Source organism: Elephas maximus, chromosome 3 (assembly GCF_024166365.1).
Source record: "Elephas maximus indicus isolate mEleMax1 chromosome 3, mEleMax1 primary haplotype, whole genome shotgun sequence".
Lineage (NCBI taxonomy): Eukaryota > Metazoa > Chordata > Mammalia > Proboscidea > Elephantidae > Elephas > Elephas maximus.
The window spans coordinates 73,200,882-73,219,828 of NC_064821.1; the positions used below are offsets into that span (position 1 = coordinate 73,200,882).

At 48.5% G+C, this 18,947-nt stretch overlaps 2 protein-coding genes across 3 annotated transcripts in view; one reads left to right on the forward strand and one right to left on the reverse strand.

The window, feature by feature from the left end:
• HDAC1 (histone deacetylase 1) overlaps window positions 1-14,722 on the forward strand; it is a 38,919-nt gene extending 24,197 nt beyond the window's left edge. Inside the window, exons 3-14 of the mRNA XM_049878626.1 lie at window positions 2,899-3,016; window positions 6,795-6,869; window positions 8,414-8,552; window positions 9,009-9,150; window positions 10,267-10,359; window positions 11,639-11,747; window positions 11,829-11,969; window positions 12,534-12,642; window positions 12,738-12,868; window positions 13,125-13,277; window positions 13,770-13,818; window positions 14,084-14,722. Of these exons, the coding sequence (XP_049734583.1) occupies window positions 2,899-3,016; window positions 6,795-6,869; window positions 8,414-8,552; window positions 9,009-9,150; window positions 10,267-10,359; window positions 11,639-11,747; window positions 11,829-11,969; window positions 12,534-12,642; window positions 12,738-12,868; window positions 13,125-13,277; window positions 13,770-13,818; window positions 14,084-14,111 (1,287 nt within the window). The 3' untranslated portion in view covers window positions 14,112-14,722. The remainder of the gene's footprint in view (window positions 1-2,898; window positions 3,017-6,794; window positions 6,870-8,413; window positions 8,553-9,008; window positions 9,151-10,266; window positions 10,360-11,638; window positions 11,748-11,828; window positions 11,970-12,533; window positions 12,643-12,737; window positions 12,869-13,124; window positions 13,278-13,769; window positions 13,819-14,083) is intronic.
• Window positions 14,723-14,939: 217 nt separating this feature from the next.
• MARCKSL1 (MARCKS like 1) lies at window positions 14,940-18,489 on the reverse strand. Of its 2 annotated transcripts, XM_049878628.1 has the most exons (4): window positions 18,268-18,489; window positions 17,653-18,057; window positions 17,087-17,273; window positions 14,940-16,227 (listed from the first exon to the last, which is right to left on the reverse strand). In XM_049878628.1, the coding sequence occupies exons 3-4, from the start codon at window positions 17,171-17,173 to the stop codon at window positions 15,715-15,717; spliced, it is 600 nt and encodes a 199-aa protein (XP_049734585.1). In that variant the 5' UTR covers window positions 17,174-17,273; window positions 17,653-18,057; window positions 18,268-18,489; the 3' UTR covers window positions 14,940-15,714. The 2 variants fall into 2 exon arrangements, with proteins under 2 accessions (XP_049734585.1, XP_049734584.1); XM_049878627.1 differs by lacking the exons at window positions 17,653-18,057; window positions 18,268-18,489 and having other exon boundaries at window positions 17,087-17,638.
• Between the last annotated feature and the right edge of the window lie 458 nt (window positions 18,490-18,947).

Here is an 18,947-nt window from a genome sequence, read left to right on the forward strand (position 1 = left end):
AGGAGCGCCTGGTGAATTCAAACTGCCAGCCTCTTGGTTAGCAGCTCTAGGCCATAGCATGTGCAGAGGCCTAAAGGTGAGAAAGTTCTCTTGGAGAATTGCAAGTAAAACAGTGTGACTGAGCCAAATTCAGGCCCTCGAAGGTGTTTTGTTTAAGCCATGTTTTTTTTTGTTTGTTTGTTTTTTTAATTGTGGTAAATCTATGTAACAAAACATTTGCATTTCAACATTCTTCACATGTACAGTTCAGTGACAACTTACCTTCATCATGTTGTTCAACCATCACCTTTATCCATTTCCATATTTTTCCATCACTCACAAAATATTTTTAAGAACTTAATGTTAGTGGCCAACCTCTGAAAAAGTAATGAGATTTGACCCAAAAAATGCATTTCTAGCTCTTGTAAAGTTAAAAAGAATCTAGCAACATTGCGCTCAAAGTCCCTCATGGCGGTAATCAGCTAGAGCTGTGTAAAGGCTGTTCTCTGCTCCCCAGTTTTTTTTGTTTGTTTGTTTTAAGCACCAGGTTAAGGTTAGTTAAAGTGCCTGGACTTTATAAGTGCTTTGAATTTGGTGTTCCCTGTGCTCGAGCATAAAATATTTAAGGAGATACTAAAAAGGCAAGCAGGGACCAGATTATTCTGATTTTCTAAGCCAGGCCAAAGAGTTTGAACTTGATCTTGCGGCAAAATGAAGTCTTCCAAAGGGTTTTTAGAAATATTTTATAAAGATTACTCTGGCTATAGGATTAAGAATAGTTACAAAATGGTTAAGATTGAGCCTGGGATACCAGTTAGGATATCATTGCCACAATCTAAGCCAGAAATGTGGTGGCTTGGGGACAGAAGTGAACGTGTTTGAGAGAAACATTGGAGATAATTTCAAGAAAAGTTGAATGTAGCGAATGAGGAGAGGGAGGAATCAAGAGTGATACTCAGGTTCCTGTCTTGAGCAACTAGGTGGATGGTGGTTAAAATAGGAAACATGGGAAAAGGAGAAATAAGGAGTGGGTGCAATTAAGATTACCCATTGCAGTCCAGTTGATTCTGGACTTATAGCAACCCTATAAGACGGAGTAGAACTGCCCCATCGGGTTTCCAAAGAGTAGCTGGTGGATTTGAACTGCCGATCTTATGGTTAGCAGCCAAGCTCTTAACCACTGCACCACCAGGGGTCCTATGCAATCAAGATTATAGAAGTATAATGAAGGGACTGGCAATGGATTGAAATAGGAAGGCATGAAATAGCAGGGTTAAAGATGACACAGGTGGATGTTGGAATCATTAGTAGAACTAGTAACAAAGGAGCCTGAGAGAGTTAAGGTAACATGTTGAATCCAGTTGAATTTGAAGTGCCTCTAGGATTCCTGGGTAGAGCTGGCTGAGAAAACATTGGAAGTATAATCTGGAGCTCAGAACAGAGATCAAGATGGAGTTAGAGTTTGGGCAGTCTAGAGGAGATAGCCAAAGCCAAGCTTTGATGAGATTGCCAAGAGGGAGAGGGTAAAGGGGTTGGTATAGTAAATACAAGTTGGTATATGGAGCCAAATCATGGATCTTTCACTTATGGGTGTTTTTGTTAAGACAGTATCCCTGTCTCAGTCTTACATTCCTCGTTAAATTAAGTGAGAATCAAAATAGTGCATAGAGCCGGACCCCTGGGTTTCTATTCTAGTTCTATTCTCTCTGCCACAGTTTTCTCGCTGCAAAGTGAGGATAATAATATATGAACTTTAAAAGGTTATTGTGAGGATCATCATATAACATATAAAATGCCTAGAATAGTGCCTGACATAGAGTAAGCTCTCAATAAATGTTAACCATGTATGTGAAAATGCTTTATGAAGCTTGTTGTTAGTTGTCTTTGAGTCGGTTCCGATTCATGGCGACCTCATACAACAGAACAAAATGTTGCCTAGTCCTGCGCCATCTTCATGATCCTTGGTACAATCATTGATATGCTCAAGTCCACGGTTGTGTATTTTGAATGCCTTCCAACCTAGGGGGCTCATCTTCTAGCACTATATCCGACAATATTCTGTTGTGATCCACAGGGTTTTCACTGGTTAATTTTTGGAAATAAATCACTAGGCTTTTCTTCCTAGTCTGTCTTAGTCTGGAAGCTCCACTGAAACCTTTCCACCATGGACAACCCTGTTCGTATTTGAAATACCGGTGGCATAGCTTTCAGCATCATAGCAAGACACAGGCCACCATAGTGTGACAAACTAACAGATGTGTGGTGGTTATAAAGTATTGATAGTTAAAGAAAAGGGTTATTTTTGAACATGACTTATGTTTAAAGAATGGGAGAAAAAGTGGAATTGAAGAGAAGAGGAAAGGAGGAGTCAGAATTTTAGGATGACTGGGAAATTACCATATCAAGGAAGTTTTAGTGGGGAGGATGTGATTGATCAAGGTTGTTGATATGATGATTTATAAAGGATTTTCCATCTATTTCAACGGTCATCAGTCACCCTTTTGTCTTGAACTCTTGGAGCAATTTGGCCCATAATTTTATATTGTATTTAATAATAAAAAGAAGTTAACAATTTTTAAAGTGCTTTACAGTTTGCAAAGTGATTAAACAATTTCATCCAATCTCACCACTTCCGAATGAGATAAATATGGTTATCATTCTTGAGGAAATTGAAGCTCAAGAGAGTGACTTGCCCAAGCAACAGAGCTTGAGCTGCATTCTAGGTCTTCTCATAGCAAATATGCTTTGATAATCTTGTTTTCCTACATTGTAACTTCCTTGAGGCCTAATTCTAATCCGTTATATCTTTTTATCCTTTATAGCACCTAGCTCAGTGCTGGGCAGAAGTATTCAAAATAGACTGAGTGAAGACTGGCAGTAGTCAAGAATAACATGCCCTTTCTCCCTTCTGCCCTCTAGCGCCCTCACAAAGCCAATGCTGAGGAGATGACCAAGTACCACAGTGATGACTACATTAAATTCTTGCGCTCCATCCGCCCAGACAACATGTCTGAGTACAGTAAGCAGATGCAAAGATGTAAGTCCATTCTTCTACCTCCCTATTCTCAAGTCCCCATTCGGATCTCTGCTCAATCAGAGAGGCCCACCCTGCCTTCCCTGTACTTCCCCTTAGCTGGCACCTGATTTTCTCTACCTCTCATAGGTGTCAAAGTCATGCTTTTTTCTCAAGTGTGGTTTTCCTTGTTTCCTGATTGTAAAGAACAGGAGTTAGATTTTTCCCAGTTAAATTCACAGCATTCTCCCAAGAATACTGTAATTATTGTCAGGGAAAATGCATTGACCTGAGAGGCAGATAGAGGAGACATACGTCCCAGCTTTGACTCTGACTGAGCAAGTCACTTCCCCTCAGATTTTTCTTTTGTGAGTATTGAGAATTTGGAGTCCACTCAGGACATACTCAAAATGATGTAACCTTTTGGGATGAGGTGATTCAACCCCTGCCCTGGGGCTGAAACTTCTTCTAGAAGAGGTCCCATCTCAGAAGCCACACTCAGTTTGTAGGAATTGTGGAGATTATTTTAGCTGTAGAAAAGTTTTTGTTCACATTTGGGAAGAAACTATCACATTGTGTTATTTTAGAAATTATCTCTTAGCATGTAAGACCTCGTTCATAAAACATCTGTTAACAGCATTGGCTGGAAGAGGTTTTGATTAGTTTATGACAGTTTAACTTGAAATATCAAGAAACCCGTGGCACTTGTTTATTGATACTGGCCACAGGTCTGATTCCCAAAGCAGAAAGTTATTTGTTAGTTATAATAACTGTGCAGCTGTAACAGTGGCAGGACCACAGAGACCTTCCTTGAAGTTACTGCATTAACTTTCTTTGCCACCCACAACTGCAGGAGCTGCTGCCCTCTCTGGGTGAGATATTTGCTGTCCGAATTGGCACAGTCTTTTTTCCTTCCATGTTGCAGCACTTTCATACTTTTTCTCTAGATGGCTTTAGGGCTTTCATATCCATTTAGGCCAGGGACCAGACGCTGCTCTTGGGGGTGGGCGGGGGGGAGCTTATTAGACAAGCAGCTTGGTATTGCAGCAAGAAAATGAGCTTTGGTGTCTTGGTTTGAATTCTCCAGCTCTGCCATTTAGCTGTGTAATCTTAAGTAAGTCTCCTAGCTTCTCTGAGCCTTGTCTTCTCTTCTTTGAAAGGGAGATAATAGCACCTATTTCACAGGGAAGGTTAGGAGGATAATTCAGATAATGTATGTATAAAGCACCTACCCTCAATGAACAGTAACCTTTGCTATTATGACTAATTATTTTTGTTATTTGCAAATCTGTCAAGGCAGACAAAGTATTAGGCCCTTAGAAGGAGTATAAAGGTTTGGCTCCTAGTTGCTCCAGTTTTCCTGAAACCAGCATTCTAAAGTTGTGCATAAAAAAATTAGGTCTGAAATTTTCTTTTACTGAAGATAGGGGTAGGAAGGATGACGTTCTCCAAGGGCTTCAAGGCACTTTACTAAGCTGATTCATAGAGTTACAGAGAGAGCAGGCAAGGACGTTAGTTGTCGGTTAACACAGCACTTTATAACTTGTGGGGGGATCTGCAGAAACAGTTAACGGGAAGATACGAGCTCTTTTTTTAATATTTACTGTCACCTAACTTAGGAAGCTATACCTGTGATAGGCTAAGTTAGATTTCCTTGCCCTTGGCTGGAATTCAGTAAACTCTTTGTGGTCACTTTGGGAATTGTGATGAGCAGTTCTGACGGAGCACCTAATTAGTGAAAATGGGCACGTGAGTAAATGCAACTTTTGGGGTAGATAATCCATCAAAACATGGGGCTTATGATGGAAACATGATAGTAGGGTTTTGTAGTGGTGAAAATTTGAGAAGTTCTCCTCTATTTTGTAGATGGATAAAGGGAGGCCCGGGGAGATAAAGTGACTTTCCTGGGATCATACAGCAAAGTGTTGGTAGAGTGGAAACTGGAACTCTAATAATCTCCTGATTCTGGGCACTGTAGTTTACAAAAATGTTACATTATAAAATATTTCAGACACACACAACAAAAAACACACAAGAAGTATAAAAAAGAATATAATGAACATCCATGTACTCACTACCTGGCCTAAGAAAATATTACCAGTACAGATGAAGCCCCTTTGGGAAACTCTCCTTGATCACATACCACTTCTCTCCTACTGCCGCAGTCCCATCGCCACCGCCACCAAGGGGAGCAGGGTCCTGAGGTCAGTGGTTAAGCCCATGCATTTCTTTGTGCATTATGCTTTTCACTGCCTTTTCCACCCTCCTCCTCCATGTCTCATTTTATATTGCTCCCCTTCAGTGGAAAGCCAGCCTAAGAATGAGAAAAATGTTTATAGTGGGAAGAGGGAAAACCCACAGAAAAGACCTCCCTAGCCTCACAGATTAGCCCAAGTAAGGGTCTGCTCTCCCATTTTACCCTTTTTCTATTTCTAACCAAATAGCTTGTTGTGCTGGTAATAAATGGGCCAGCCATTTGGGCCACATAATGGCTTGGGCCTGAAGGAAAATATTTTTTTCTCATGTCTAAAACACCTATTCCCTCCCCTGAGAGCTCCACATCCCAAATGGTTGTTCAGTCAAAGCTTTGGAAACCCAGGCATGCGAAAGCCACTGAAGGAGGAAGCAAGCAGAGGGGAAGATCAGTTGCCCGTGGATAAATAGCCTGGCTCCAGGGACCAAAGTTCTTATTGACACAGCCTTCCAGTGTTTACCCTGGAAGTCAGGGAGAGAGCCACCCACCGCTCACTCCCTTAATGCAGACCACACTTCCTCAGAGTACCTGTCTTGTCAGGGCACCAAATCAGGGCGCCCTCTTAAGTGTAGGGCAGTGCCAGAGTTGGTAGCTCTTGTGGTTAAGGCAAGCCTTCGGCTTCAGTTGTATCCCAAGTAGTTACCACCATTCTCTAAGCTGGGCTGTCCTACCCTCCTCATACCAGGGCTTTTCCTCCTTGCCCTACTTTGGGAACCTTGGTTGACGACAGCAGGGTGTAATCGGGAGAGAGAGGCAAGAGAATAAGAATCAAGCCCCACTCCTGCCTCTGACTTCCTGTGTACCATTGATGTCTTAGCACCTTCCTTTTCTGTGAGACCTGGAGCAGTAAAGTTTCTCTCTCACTCTGCAAGTTACAGCCTCCAGGTGTGCTTCTCTTCCCTTCTTTTTCATTTCATTTGCATTATTGTTTGCATGAGTTTCCTCATTATGTACTAGTTTGTACTTTTACCCCTTTGGGCTTGAAATAACTTTACTCCGGTTGTCACTTGTGGGTATTACAGAAAGAGCATTCTAGCACTACTAAAAGTTCACCTCTCTGAGCTTGATTTCCCATTTATAAAATGGCACCAAAGAAGGTTGTGTGAGGATAAATGAGACCAGATATTTAAAGCATTTAGCAGAGTGCCTGGCACGTTGTAAGTGTTCACCAAGTGATAGCTATATAGATCCTTCATGTCCTTGTTGGTCAGCTGGAGAGAGGTCCAGGGACAAATTCAGACTGGAAGAAGCAGCTAAATTTTCCTCTTTCAAGGAATGAACAAACATTTTCCAAGTACTTGCCATATGCCTCCTCATATAAGATTTCTCTTAATCTTTACAATTGGTTGAGGTGGATATCATTATTGCTTGTGGCCTAAGCCTCAAAGAAGTTAAATGACTTGACCCAGTCACACAGCCAGTGAATAGTAGAGCCTGGACTGGAACCCAAACCTCTGAATCCAAATTACGTTTTCTCCATCAGCTCATAACTTTCTAAATGACAACTAAAGGAAATTATGGAGACTAACCTTTCACCTTTCTTTCAAGTCAACGTTGGTGAGGACTGTCCAGTATTTGATGGCCTGTTTGAGTTCTGTCAGTTGTCTGCTGGTGGATCTGTGGGTAAGGAATATACATCCCCTCCCCGCCATCCTGGTAGGGCTGATCTGTGACCGTGTAGAATGGCCCTCCAGGTTTTTACCTTACGTCTCTAAAATGTCCTTCTGGTTTAGTCCACCCCAGGTTCAATCTCTTCATGGCACTGAGTGTCTTTGACTGTCTTCCCCTAGCAAGAGATCTTATATAGAGGGATTCCCTGAAGACCTCATGGGGTTGTTGAGATGAATGTACCTGAAAGCCATTTGTGAATTGCAAAGTGCCATAAAAATGGGAAGTGTCATCATTTCTGTTTTATAAACGATGACAGTAATTACCTTTAGAGGTCAAATATACTCCCTATATATCTTCTACTTCCATTAGGAACTGCTGGGTTACTTCTCGTTACTCTAAACCCTTTCTTTACAAGTATTTACCGAGATCATTGTATCCTTCCCCTCTGATATAACCTTAGAAAACAAAGAAGTGCAAAGAAAAAAAATTAGTAGCACCCACAATCACACTGTCCATGGATAACCACTGTTAGCATTTTGGTGTTTATACTTCCACTTTTTTTTTCTATGTATATGTATTTGGGCATAACATATATATAATACCGATATTTTACAAAAATTGTCACATTATACATATAGTTTTATGTCTACATTTTTTACTTAGTAAATCTTTAAAATTTCTAGTATCCTTCTACAGCATGATTTCTAATGGCTGCATGGATGATTATTTCATTTTATGGATCTGATTCAGTTGATACTATCAGTCACCTATTGTTGGATAAGGTCCCTGGGTGGCGCAAATGGTTTGCACTTGACTACTAAACTAAGGGTTGGCAGTTCGAGCCCACCCAGTGGCACCATGTAAAAAAGGCCTAGTGATCTGCTTCCATAAAGATTACAGCCAAAAACCCTGTGAAGCTCAGTTCTGCTCTGTAACACATGGGATTGCCATGAGTTGGAATTAACTCATTGGCAACGGGTTTTCGTCGTTGTTGTTGGGTAATTTGGTTTGTTCCATGTCCTTACTGCTGTTAAAGTTACACTGCCACAGATGCGCTTGCACACGTGGGTATGTGTTTCTCTTGTAGTTTTTCTCTGACCTACTTTACTTGGAGCCAGCACTACCTTGGTAGCTTTTCAAAATTTGTTAACCATGAACCACAGTAAGAAATACATTTACAAATGCAATCCGAGATATACACACACACCCTATCTGAAGCCAAAGTTTCACAAAAGGGTAGTTACCATAACTGTTACTCTATTTTTATTCTAGTCTGTGTCATTTAAAAATATAATACTAATCATAACCCACTAAATCAATGTTAAGGCCTACTAAGGAGTTACCATTCTCAGTTTGAAAAACCATTTTTTTTTAAGAGTAGCCAATATCTTATCCACTCCCTATTCGAATAGGGTGAGAGGGAAGGGGCTGCTTGTGAATTGTGCAATATAGCTGTTGAAGAGGCAGGTCCTACCTCTCCCTGGGTTCCCTGAGCTTTTTAGGGGGTGGGGAGAGCGGCTTGGTAACCGGCTTATGTTCTCTCTTCCCATACCCAGCAAGTGCTGTGAAACTTAATAAGCAGCAGACGGACATCGCTGTGAATTGGGCTGGGGGCCTGCACCATGCAAAGAAGTCCGAGGCATCTGGCTTCTGTTACGTCAATGATATCGTCTTGGCCATCCTGGAACTGCTAAAGTATGCCTACCTGGCCTTGTCTCTTGGAGAAACACTTTAGGCCAGGTTCCCACTTTCCTCTCCCCCTGGGCTTGCCTCCCTAGTTTGCTTTTCCTAGCGGTGTGCTGGCTAGGATGTGTTTGAGTGTCTCCGGCCATCCTCTCCTTGACGGGGTCTTGGTTTGATCTGAGCCCACGGCAAGATCAAAGGCAGGCACTGCTCAGATCCTGCCTCCAAAGTGTCCCAGTGTGGCTGGAGTTGACCCTGGCTGTAGAGTAGGAAGATCGGACTTGGTCGGCTTGGTCAGGCCTCTGGAGATACCCGCCCGCTCTTCCACCTTCCTTCAGCCAGTTTCCACGTCTCTGGTGCTTAGAGATACCTGAGGGAGGCAGCCAGCCTGGTAAGCTGGGACCTGGCGCCCTTGGCGCGTCCCATCCCCAAAGAGCCCCCAGACCCCTGACCCCCTTCTGATCCTAGGTATCACCAGAGGGTGCTGTATATTGACATTGATATTCACCATGGTGATGGAGTGGAAGAGGCCTTCTATACCACAGACCGGGTCATGACTGTGTCCTTTCATAAGTATGGAGAGTACTTCCCAGGAACAGGGGACTTACGGGTGAGAACTCCCTTCAGGGACCAGCCAGCTCACCCTCAGCTGCCAGCTCTAACTCTTCTATCTCATATCACCAAAAACCACTTCCTGCCTCTTTTGCTTCAGAACACCATACCCCAGCCTGGGGCACCTGCCACTAGCTATGGTATCTTTCCCTCCCTTATTCTGGGGGAAGGGAGAGATGGAACATAAGGCCGGGGGTAGTGAGGGTTGGTCTCCTGACTCATTGTTCCCGGCCACACCTGGGTTGCTCCATTCACCTGTCCCATAAGGCTTGAGGTTGGGGATAGAAACATCAGGTTATCTCCCATGGCTAGGAGTTGGGACCTTTATGGATCTTATCAAGGGTTCTTAACATTTTGAGGTCACCTTCCCCTTGGACCATGACTGAAAGCTATAGACTGTCCCCAGAAGAGTACACAAAATTTTACATATGTTACTGAAGGGTTAATAGCCACATCCTCTTAACCAAAGTCCATCCATGGACCTCAGGATAAGTATCCTTGGAAGCTAATTCATGGAACTGTTCTATCTGCTTCCATTAGCACGAATACAGTAAAAGCAGCCATTTTGCCCTATCAGTAGCCCTTGGGTGAAAAAGTGGTACTAACTCAGTTGTTTGCTATGGTGAGCAGTAGAGAAACTGAGCCTTTACAGTTTTGAAGTCAGTTGGAAGAGCTCTTCTTCTCTCTCTGCTTCCCCTCTCCCTCTCCCTAGAGAGGAGAGAGTGACGGGTGGAGGGGTGAGCAGTAAAGCTCTCTGGAGAGGAGAGATTGTTGGAGGTGGGGGTTATTTCTGTGACCTAGCCACCAGACAGCTCTAACCCAATCCAAAGGTAGAAATCTTGTGCTGTGGGGTAGGATATGCAGTATCTGGCCCATAAACAGCTCTCAGCTTGAGTGCAGGCTCAATGGTGTATCCAGAGATGTGAAGAGAACTAGACTTGCTCGTGACGGGAATGGTACTGACCAAGGGACCCCTGCTCTGTCCTGGTCCACCTCTTGGGCCCCACTTGTCTCTTTTAGAACCCCTGCCTCTTTCTTTAGCTTTCCAGCCCCCGTCCTTGAACTTCTTCCCAGCTTCATCTTTCAGTTTTACTTCAATGTCCCTCTTGATTAGGATATTGGCGCTGGCAAAGGCAAGTATTATGCCGTTAACTACCCGCTCCGAGATGGGATTGATGATGAGTCCTATGAGGCCATTTTCAGGCCGGTAAGTGACTTGTCCATCTCTTGGGGCACAAACGGGGGATTGGTCTTGGGGAGGAGTAGCAAAGCCCCCCATCATACCTCAGAGGACTCTCTGTACTGTAGAGGCTGGTTGGAAATGAGGTGTCTTTCAGCCCTGGGTTACATGCCATGTGGTCAATTGTTGTTGTTGTTAGGTGCCATCGAGTCGGTTCCAACTCACAGCGACCCTGTGCACAACATAACGAAACACTGCCTGGTCCTGCACCATCCTCACAATCGTTGTTATGCTTGAGCTCATTGTTGTAGTCACTTTATCAGTCCACCTCGTTGAGGGTCGTCCTCTTTTCCGCTGACCCTGTACTCTGCCAAGCATGATGTCCTTCTCCAGGGACTGATCCCACCTGACAATTAGGGGAACAAAATTCATCCCAAATACTTGCCAGTGTTTTCCATGGGCCAGGCACTCTGCTAGATACAATAATGTCTAAGACTTTGCCCTTGAAAACCTCAGTCTGTGGTGGGGGAGGTAGGCGCATACCTAACAGTGTGCGGTCAGTACTGTTTCTGAAGGATAAATAAAGGAGCAAGAGACACACTGCTAGCTGGGGTGGGAAGAGGGTTGTCAGAGATGGTTTCACAGAGGTGGTGACATTTGAGCTGAACTTGGAAGCTTTACCCATGTGAAGGAAGCGGGGGCTGGAGGGGTGGCATTCAGCAGAGGGAACAGCATAGAGTATTCACCTAATGAGGTCAGGTGGTCATTCAGCAAATACCAAGTGCCCACTGTGTGCCCAACAGTAGGAGTGACAGAGAAACCTAAGTTAAGATCTTTTTCCTCAGTAAAGTTAGAATCTCGTTGTTAGAATAAGATATATAAAAGTGAAGCACGTCTTCACGATGTAAGGCTCCAAGTCGGTAGGACTAAATGAGTAGAGCAGATGCAGCTAAGGGTGTGGAAGGTTTCCTAGAGGAAGTGGCACTGAAGCTCAGATGGTGAAAGAAGGGGAAAATTTAGGAAGGTGACAAGGAGGCCATTCTAGGTTCAGAGTTATTAGAACTAGAATGATCTTAGAGATCCTTTCAAATTGGGAAACAAATTGAAAGTGGGTTAACGAGAACCCCAGCTTGGGATTCCCTTTTCTCTATCACCCAGTGTGAGGGAGAGTAGAAGGTTACGAGTGCAAAGGTAAGAGTGGACAGAAGGGTAAAAGGAACAGAAAGTGTTGGCACCCACCCTTTCCACTACTGTACCTCTCATACCTTTTCTTGAGGCTAGTGGTGACCAGGATGTGTCCTTTCAGGTCATATCCAAAGTAATGGAGATGTTCCAGCCTAGTGCAGTCGTCTTACAGTGTGGCTCTGACTCCCTCTCTGGGGATCGATTAGGTTGTTTCAATCTGACCATCAAAGGTGAGACCAAATAGCACAGGGATGGGTGGGCAGGGTTCTGCTGGACTCTCCTTTAATCTAGCACCCTTTCTCCCACCAAAGGGCATTCCAAGTGTGTGGAATTTGTGAGGAATTTCAACCTTCCGATGCTGATGCTGGGAGGAGGTGGCTACACCATTCGTAATGTCGCCAGGTGTTGGACGTATGAAACAGCTGTGGCCCTGAGCACAGATATCCCTAACGGTAATAGCTCCAGGGCAAGGTTGGGCTGGGCAGAGCCCCAGCTCGTGTGCCCTCTAGCTTTACAACCCCTTCCCTGTTGGTCATATGTCCTCTTCTGATACTAAGCCGTATATTCTCCTGCTTTTCTTTACTTTTGCCATTGAGAGACAGACCATAGCCATCAGTTCCGTCCTAGTCCTTTTTGACACTGTTCCTCCCTGCGTCTGGTTTGGACAGAGTTACCAGTGATTATTTACACCTTTGGAATTTCTCTAATTCTGTAGGGTAACTGGGGTAGGGAGTGAAGGGTATGCTCGCAGTTGAGAATGCTTAGGTTTTCTAAAGTTGGGGCCACTTGGAGTTTGGGCTTTCTCGTCACAGTAGTGATCTCTGTCTCACTGGCATGGACTCAGGAGAATAGCATTAAAAAGACTGCAGTCCATACTCACCCTGTCTCGGAGGCAGTCTTCTCTCCATCTGACAGATGGGCATACAGGTCCATAGAAACCTACAAATGATTTGCTCAAGGTCCCATGGTGGAAAACTTGCCTGATCTCTTGACTCTCTTCTTCCCTGCCCCATCAGAGCTTCCATACAATGACTACTTTGAATACTTTGGACCAGATTTCAAACTTCACATCAGTCCTTCCAATATGACCAACCAGAACACTAATGAGTACTTGGAGAAGATCAAGTGAGTACACGTCCTAGCTTCCCCTTGATTGGACATTCCAGGTGCTGGTTTGTCCCTTACCAGAGCCCAGCCACCTTCTCTCCCATTTGCCACAGACAGAGACTATTTGAGAACCTGAGAATGTTGCCCCACGCACCTGGGGTCCAAATGCAGGCGATTCCTGAGGATGCCATTCCAGAGGAAAGCGGTGATGAGGATGAAGAGGACCCTGACAAACGCATCTCGAGTAAGACCCAGACCTAGGGCCTGTAACTTCCCACTTACTAGGCAGTTCTGACTTCCCTTCACCCTCCTGGTTTCACATTCCCCAAGCTGCCTGCCTGTTGAGAAGCCCAAGTTTCTTGTGTCCAGTACCTGTAGGAACAGGTTACGGAGTACACATTTCCTCCCCCTCCGTTTTCTTGGTGTATCTTAGAAGCGCTGGGCACATACCCTGACATAATCTCCTGCTCTCTTACTCATACCCTTCCACTGTCTCCCAGTCTGTTCCTCTGACAAACGAATTGCTTGTGAAGAAGAGTTCTCTGACTCCGATGAGGAGGGAGAGGGTGGCCGCAAGAACTCTTCCAACTTCAAAAAAGCCAAGAGAGTCAAAACAGAGGATGAAAAAGAGAAAGACCCAGAAGAGAAGAAAGGTGGGTTGGACTGGGCCAGGATTTAGGTCTCGATCCCCGGGCCCTGGAGGATGAATCTATGTAGGACATTGGGAGGGGTGAGCCGACTCGGGCCCTGCCAGCTCCTTGGGCCTTTCAGTAGCTCCTAGAAGTGGCAGGGCCCACAAAAGAATGAAACTTGACTCATCTCCACTGACTGATTGAGCCCTTCCAAGCTCCAAGGCCAGGGACTGGCAGACTTGACTCTCTGTGGTCAGGAGCATGGCTCTCACATACCACTCAAGCCCTTTCCCAGGGGGCTGCCTCCGCCCACCGGGTTCAGGCTCTAGCAGGTTGTAAAACCGGTCCAACCTGTTTGTTCTCAACAGGGCTCACTGGGAGCACCTGGGATGCTTTTCTTTTTCTGTGTGTCCAAGAGTAACTCTGGGGAGGGGTTTTAGATAAGTGAAGAAAGACCCCATAGGTCTTTCCAGAGGGGCTGCCCTTGCCTATTCCTGCACTCTTGTGTTCTAGAAGTCACAGAAGAAGAGAAAACCAAGGAGGAGAAGCCTGAAGCCAAAGGGTGAGGAGGGAGTAGTCCACTATCTCCCTGGCATTGGAGCACTACCCCCTTTGTCCCACCACTCTGAGGTACAGGGACAGTTGGTCCAGTTTACAAAGGCCTCTTTCAGGGACAAGTCTGCCTGTCCCTAAAGTTCTGGGCAGAGCTGGGAAGCCCTAGCCCCCAGCAATCACCTGGGCAGCCTCAGTTCTATGGAAGTCATTGTGCCTTTGCCTCAGGGCCTCTAGGGTGGGTTATCTCATGCCAATCTTTGCTTTCTCCACAGGGTCAAGGAGGAGGTCAAGTTGGCCTGAGCAGACCTCTCCAGCTCTGGCTTCTTGCAAAGTTCCCCACGTTTCTCCCCTAACCCCTCAGAGTTTATATTTTCTATTTCTCTGTGTATTTATATAAAAGTATATTAAATATAAATATCCCCAGGGACTAGACAGGAACCAGGGCCCTGAGCCTAGCCCAGGGCAGCTCTGTTGGCTAAACTCTTACAGCTGCTGCCTTGCCCCCTGTCCTCCCCCCTCCCCCAGCTGTTAGTTTTGAACCATAAAGAATGCTGGGTATGGGTGGAAAGGGTGCTTTTAAGCAGTCAGAGGACTAAATCCTGAAATGTAGAGTACCTGCTTAGTACTTTTGGAAGGGTATTCTTATTGAGCATTCTAGGAGGGGTAGCTGGGCCTTCGGGGACCCCTCGTTCTTTTCAGGTTCCTTAAGGTAACATCAGCCATTTTTAGATTTGTTCCTTTCTCATACCTTCCCACTGTTGCAGCCTGGCCCCAAGTGAGCCAAGAAACTCTCACTGCCTGCCCCCTGCCCTCCCCAGCTCTGCAGGTGGAGGTGGATAGTCTAGTTGCCTTTTTGAGATACTATTTTCCTGTTTGTGAGAATCTTTGTAATAAAATGGTACATTTCTCTACTCTCCTGAGCTTCCATTTCCTAGTAGTGCCCCTGGGTTGATTCAGACTCCGCTTTCCTGCCATTCCAGTGTCCATGAGGGCCTGGGCGATCCTCAACAACAAAAAATCCCACAAACTTACCTCTCTTCTTAATCCCTGCCTTGAGGTTTGAAGTTAACTAGTTTCCCACCATCATTCTCACCCTAACCCCGGAAGACCACTCATTAAAAGCACCACTAAAGGGACAACATTTATTCCTTTTCCAAATGTTACAGTAAAACCAGATAGAAGAGAATGGTTTTAGCAGTTAGAAAAAGAAAAAAAATAATAATAAACACAAATCTGGGGTTTGGCCATTAAAAGTTATTTACAACAAGAGGGAGGGGGAAGAAAAAAGACAACAAGAAGTTGTTTCACATTACAGACCTCCCCCCACCCCCAAAACCTAATACTTCCTTACCAAGTCAAAAAAGAGACACAGTTGATTCACAAGCTGGAGGTTTGAACTTGAGTAAGACATTTATAAAAACCTAGACAGGGGCAGTGTCCTCCCCAGCCCAGGGGCCACTAGGCACAGCACAAGAGACTAAAAACTCAACAGGGGGAAGGCTGGATACTCAGGGTTTGGGAGTGCAGGCACCCCGCTTCTGGCTCAGGGATTTGGAAAGCAGGGTAAACAAAACCTACTTGGAAAAGAATTGGGGAGAAAACCAGCAATTGCTTTCTGCAGGAATGAGGACAGGGAAGGAGGTAGGGGCAGGAGCATTTCACATCACTAACCTAACTTGGGAAACTGTAAGGGACCATCTTCAACTGGCCTCAAGAGGAAGACCAGATGGATGATGGGACAATCCACAGGAGGGAAAGGAGGAGAGGGGATGTGGCTGGGAGGGGGCAACAGCCCCTTCCTTTCTGGGCACAGGAAGGCAGCCAGGCACCAGGTCCAGGCAGTGACCTCACAAGGACAGCACAGTTTTTGCAGCTTAGAGATCACCCACCTGCCCCCACCCAGCTACTCATTCTGCTCGCTGGCCGGTGTAGGACCACACTCTGGCCCTGAGGGAGTGGACAGCTCTGCAGCCTGGGGCCCTGCCTCCTCTTCTGTGTCTCCTCCCTTGAAGGCAGCACTAGCCTCTGCCCCCGTGGCCTGGGGCTCCTGGCTCTCAGGGGTGGCACCAGCCTTCCCTTCCTGGGCAGTGCCCTCCTCGCCGCAGGCTCCAATCTCCCCCTGCTCCTGCTCTTCCTCTGTGGGTGAGGAGGCAGAGGAATCGCCCCCACCCTCCTTCCGATTTCTCTTGAAAGACAGGCCGCTCAATTTGAAAGGCTTCTTGAAAGAGAATTTCTTCTTCTTCTTGGGGGTCTCCTTGGCAGGGGCCTCTCCCTTGGCCTCTGCGCCCTGGGTGGGGGGTGCTGGCTCGATGGCATCACCTGTAGCCCCGGCTGCCTCATCTGTTCCGTTCACGGGGGACGACTCCCCTTCACCCTTGGGGGATAAGTCTCCATTGCTTTTCACGTGGCCATTCTCCTGCAGGGCAGAGGAGACAGCAATGAGGGTGGGGGCTCTTTTCCTCTCCCCCAGCCCGCTCCTGACCCCTTCCAGACAACCCGGCCCCCAACTCGATTCCACTGCAACCCGAAAGTCTGGCTTTAGCCTCACCCTACACCGGAGATCCCGTCAAACACCGAGTCTCTCCCGCCCCCCTTAAGGCGATGAAACCGAGCGCGCAGAGGCCACGGCCGGCAGGAGGCGCTGGGGTCCCGTGGCCCCCCGCCCCCTCCCCTGGGGCGTGCTCTCTATTCCGCGCGTTCGGAACGGCCCCGGGCCGCGGATCCCGGGCAGGCGGGCGAGCCGTGCCAGACGGTATTGGGCGGGAAGCCGCCGCGGGCGCTGTCTCAATATACCTGGACCGCCTGTTAGCCCAGCCTCGGGCTTTGTGCAAACGGCCCCCCACCCACCTCAGGCTCTCCTCACATCCCGACTCCCCCTAAAAAAACAAAAAACAAAAAACCGCGCGCGGGCCACCGAGCTGAGTTCTGCGGGTGGGGTGTCCTCCCCGCCAGCGCCCGCCCCACGGTCCCTGGGCACCCCCTTGGCGCGGCCCAGCAGCGCCTTTGTTCCCCGCGCTGCACTCGGGGCGGCCGGGGGCAGTGCCCGGGGCCCGGGCCGGGAACAAAGAAGGTGGCGGGGCCCGGCCAGCGCCCCCTCCCCGCCCCTCCCCTTGCTTCGCCCGCGGGGGCTGCGGCGCCGAGAACAAAGGGACCGGGCGGGGGAGGGGGCGCCGCGTGTCCCGGGCCGGACAAAGCGCGCGGCCTTGGCCCAGGGCCCTAGAGGGGGCGAGCTGCGAGAGGAACGGGCCGAATCGGGCCATGCCAAGCGCACCCACCTGTCCGTTGGCCTTGGCAGGGGAAGCGCCTGCTGCCTCCTCGGCGTTCACGTCGCCCCGGGGAGCCTTAGAGCTCTGGCTACCCATGCTGGGGGTCTGCTTGGGGGCGCCCAGAGCCGCCCCGGGCTCGCGCCGCAGGGGGTAGTTCGACGAGGTCGACCCGGCCGGCGGAGGGGTGGGGCTCGTGCTTGAGGGGGAGGGGTGTCGGGGGAGAAACCGAGCTGCACCCCCGCTTCGCGCGCGACCCGCTAGCCACACCCGCAGCTTCTCTGCTCCGCGCCGGAATGCCGCCCGCCGCCCGCGGAGCCGCCTATATAAGCGCCTGGAGCTCGGGGGCGGGGTCGGGCATTTAAATAAGCGCCCAATCGAGGGGCGAAGGCGGGGTCAGGTCGTGAGCCCCACTTGAGCAGTGGGCGACGCTGGCGGTCTGGTCCCCCCACCCTAACCGACTACCAGGAGCAGGTGTCCGGTCTGGGGAGAAGAGAGCCGGGTCCTTCAGGAACTGGGGGCTGGGGGGTGTCTTAGAGTAAAGGGGGGAGATCAGCCTCCGTCACCCCACCGCTCACCTCACAGGGTGGGCGCCCAGCACCGTGGAGCGGCCTCATTCACTAGCATCCCCTTGGTTCTGCTCTCGCAGCCCCTGCCAGTCGGCCTCTTGAACTCTCCGAAGGGCTCACATGCCCAGACTCGTCAGATGGCTGGCCCTGAGTTATGCTCCAGAAAATGTGGTCATAAAGCGCAGGGCTGCCGCGTTTACAATCCCCTCTGGCCTGGGGACAGCTTAGAGGTCCTACCCACATCCCTACCCGTCCGAGAAGGCCAGCCTGAGGGGGGGGGTCTGACCTGCTCGGGGTCATCTATTGCCAGGGAGGTGGGGCTCGTGCCGCATCCTTCCCCTCAGCTCCTGGGCGGCCAGTCAAGCTGAGCCTGGACAGACAAGCTTTCCCACAGCTCCTGCCCTCAGCGTGGACCTGTTACAAAGACCCATGGAGGTGGGGAGGGGGTGGCCTGTGACCTTGAAGGGAAACTCCATCCCCACCTGAAAGCTGAGGAGCCTGAGGCTCAAAGAGATTGACAACCTGTCTGACTATGGTCTGGTGCCCCCACCAAACACACACACATTCCCCCACCTCAGAGCTCCCTGTGCAGGCAGAGAAACCACAGAAAGGGACTCAGCATACCTCAGAACACCCCAGGTCCTAAAGAGGTGGGGTAAAACACCACCAAGGCTTTCTCCACCCTGGGGACAGTCCTTCGAGCACAGGCCCCAAGGCTGCCCGGTCTGGCTCCCACCTTGTCTGAGAATGAGGGAGCCAGGAAGAAGGGCTGGGGTTGGAGTGGCTGGAGCCTCTCCAACTCTGGTCCTCTGCCACTTCCTCTTCCCCTGACCTGGGCAGGCCAGTGGGAACCCCAGAGTCCTGGTCCCGGATGTGTGTGTCCTGTTGCCTCCTTTAGCCCCCAGGAGGAAGGGGATGGGGGCTGGAGGAAGCAAAGTGTTGCAAAAGCTGTGTTCAGGCCAGCTCAGCACCTCCCACGGGTAAGGCCTCCTGGGAGACCTAAGGCTCTGAGGTGTGGAGACACCGTAGGGCCTGAGAAATCGGGAACTCCCCACAGACCTGACCACAGAGTGGGGGGGCGGGGAGCAGGGGGGAGGTGTGGCTTCTATATTTTGTACTCACTCCTGTAGCCTCCTCCCCCACTCTGAGGCTGCAGAGTACTCTTTCTTAGCTTCATTAGCGATCCCCCCCCCCCAATTTTACAGACAGCGACACTGAGGCTCAGAGAGGGAAAGCAACATGCCCTGGGGCACACAGAAGATAGCAGGAGCTCGGAGTCAGAAGGGATTTGGAGAGGCCTGATA

Excerpts from the sequence above, each read along its gene's own strand:
- MARCKSL1 (XM_049878628.1), bottom strand. The coding sequence starts at position 17,173 with ATGGGTAGCCAGAGCTCTAAGGCTCCCCGGGGCGACGTGAACGCCGAG. Across the intron at positions 16,228-17,086 it reads CTGCCAAGGCCAACGGACAG|GAGAATGGCCACGTGAAAAG; the intron begins GTGGGTGCGCTT and ends TCTGCCCTGCAG.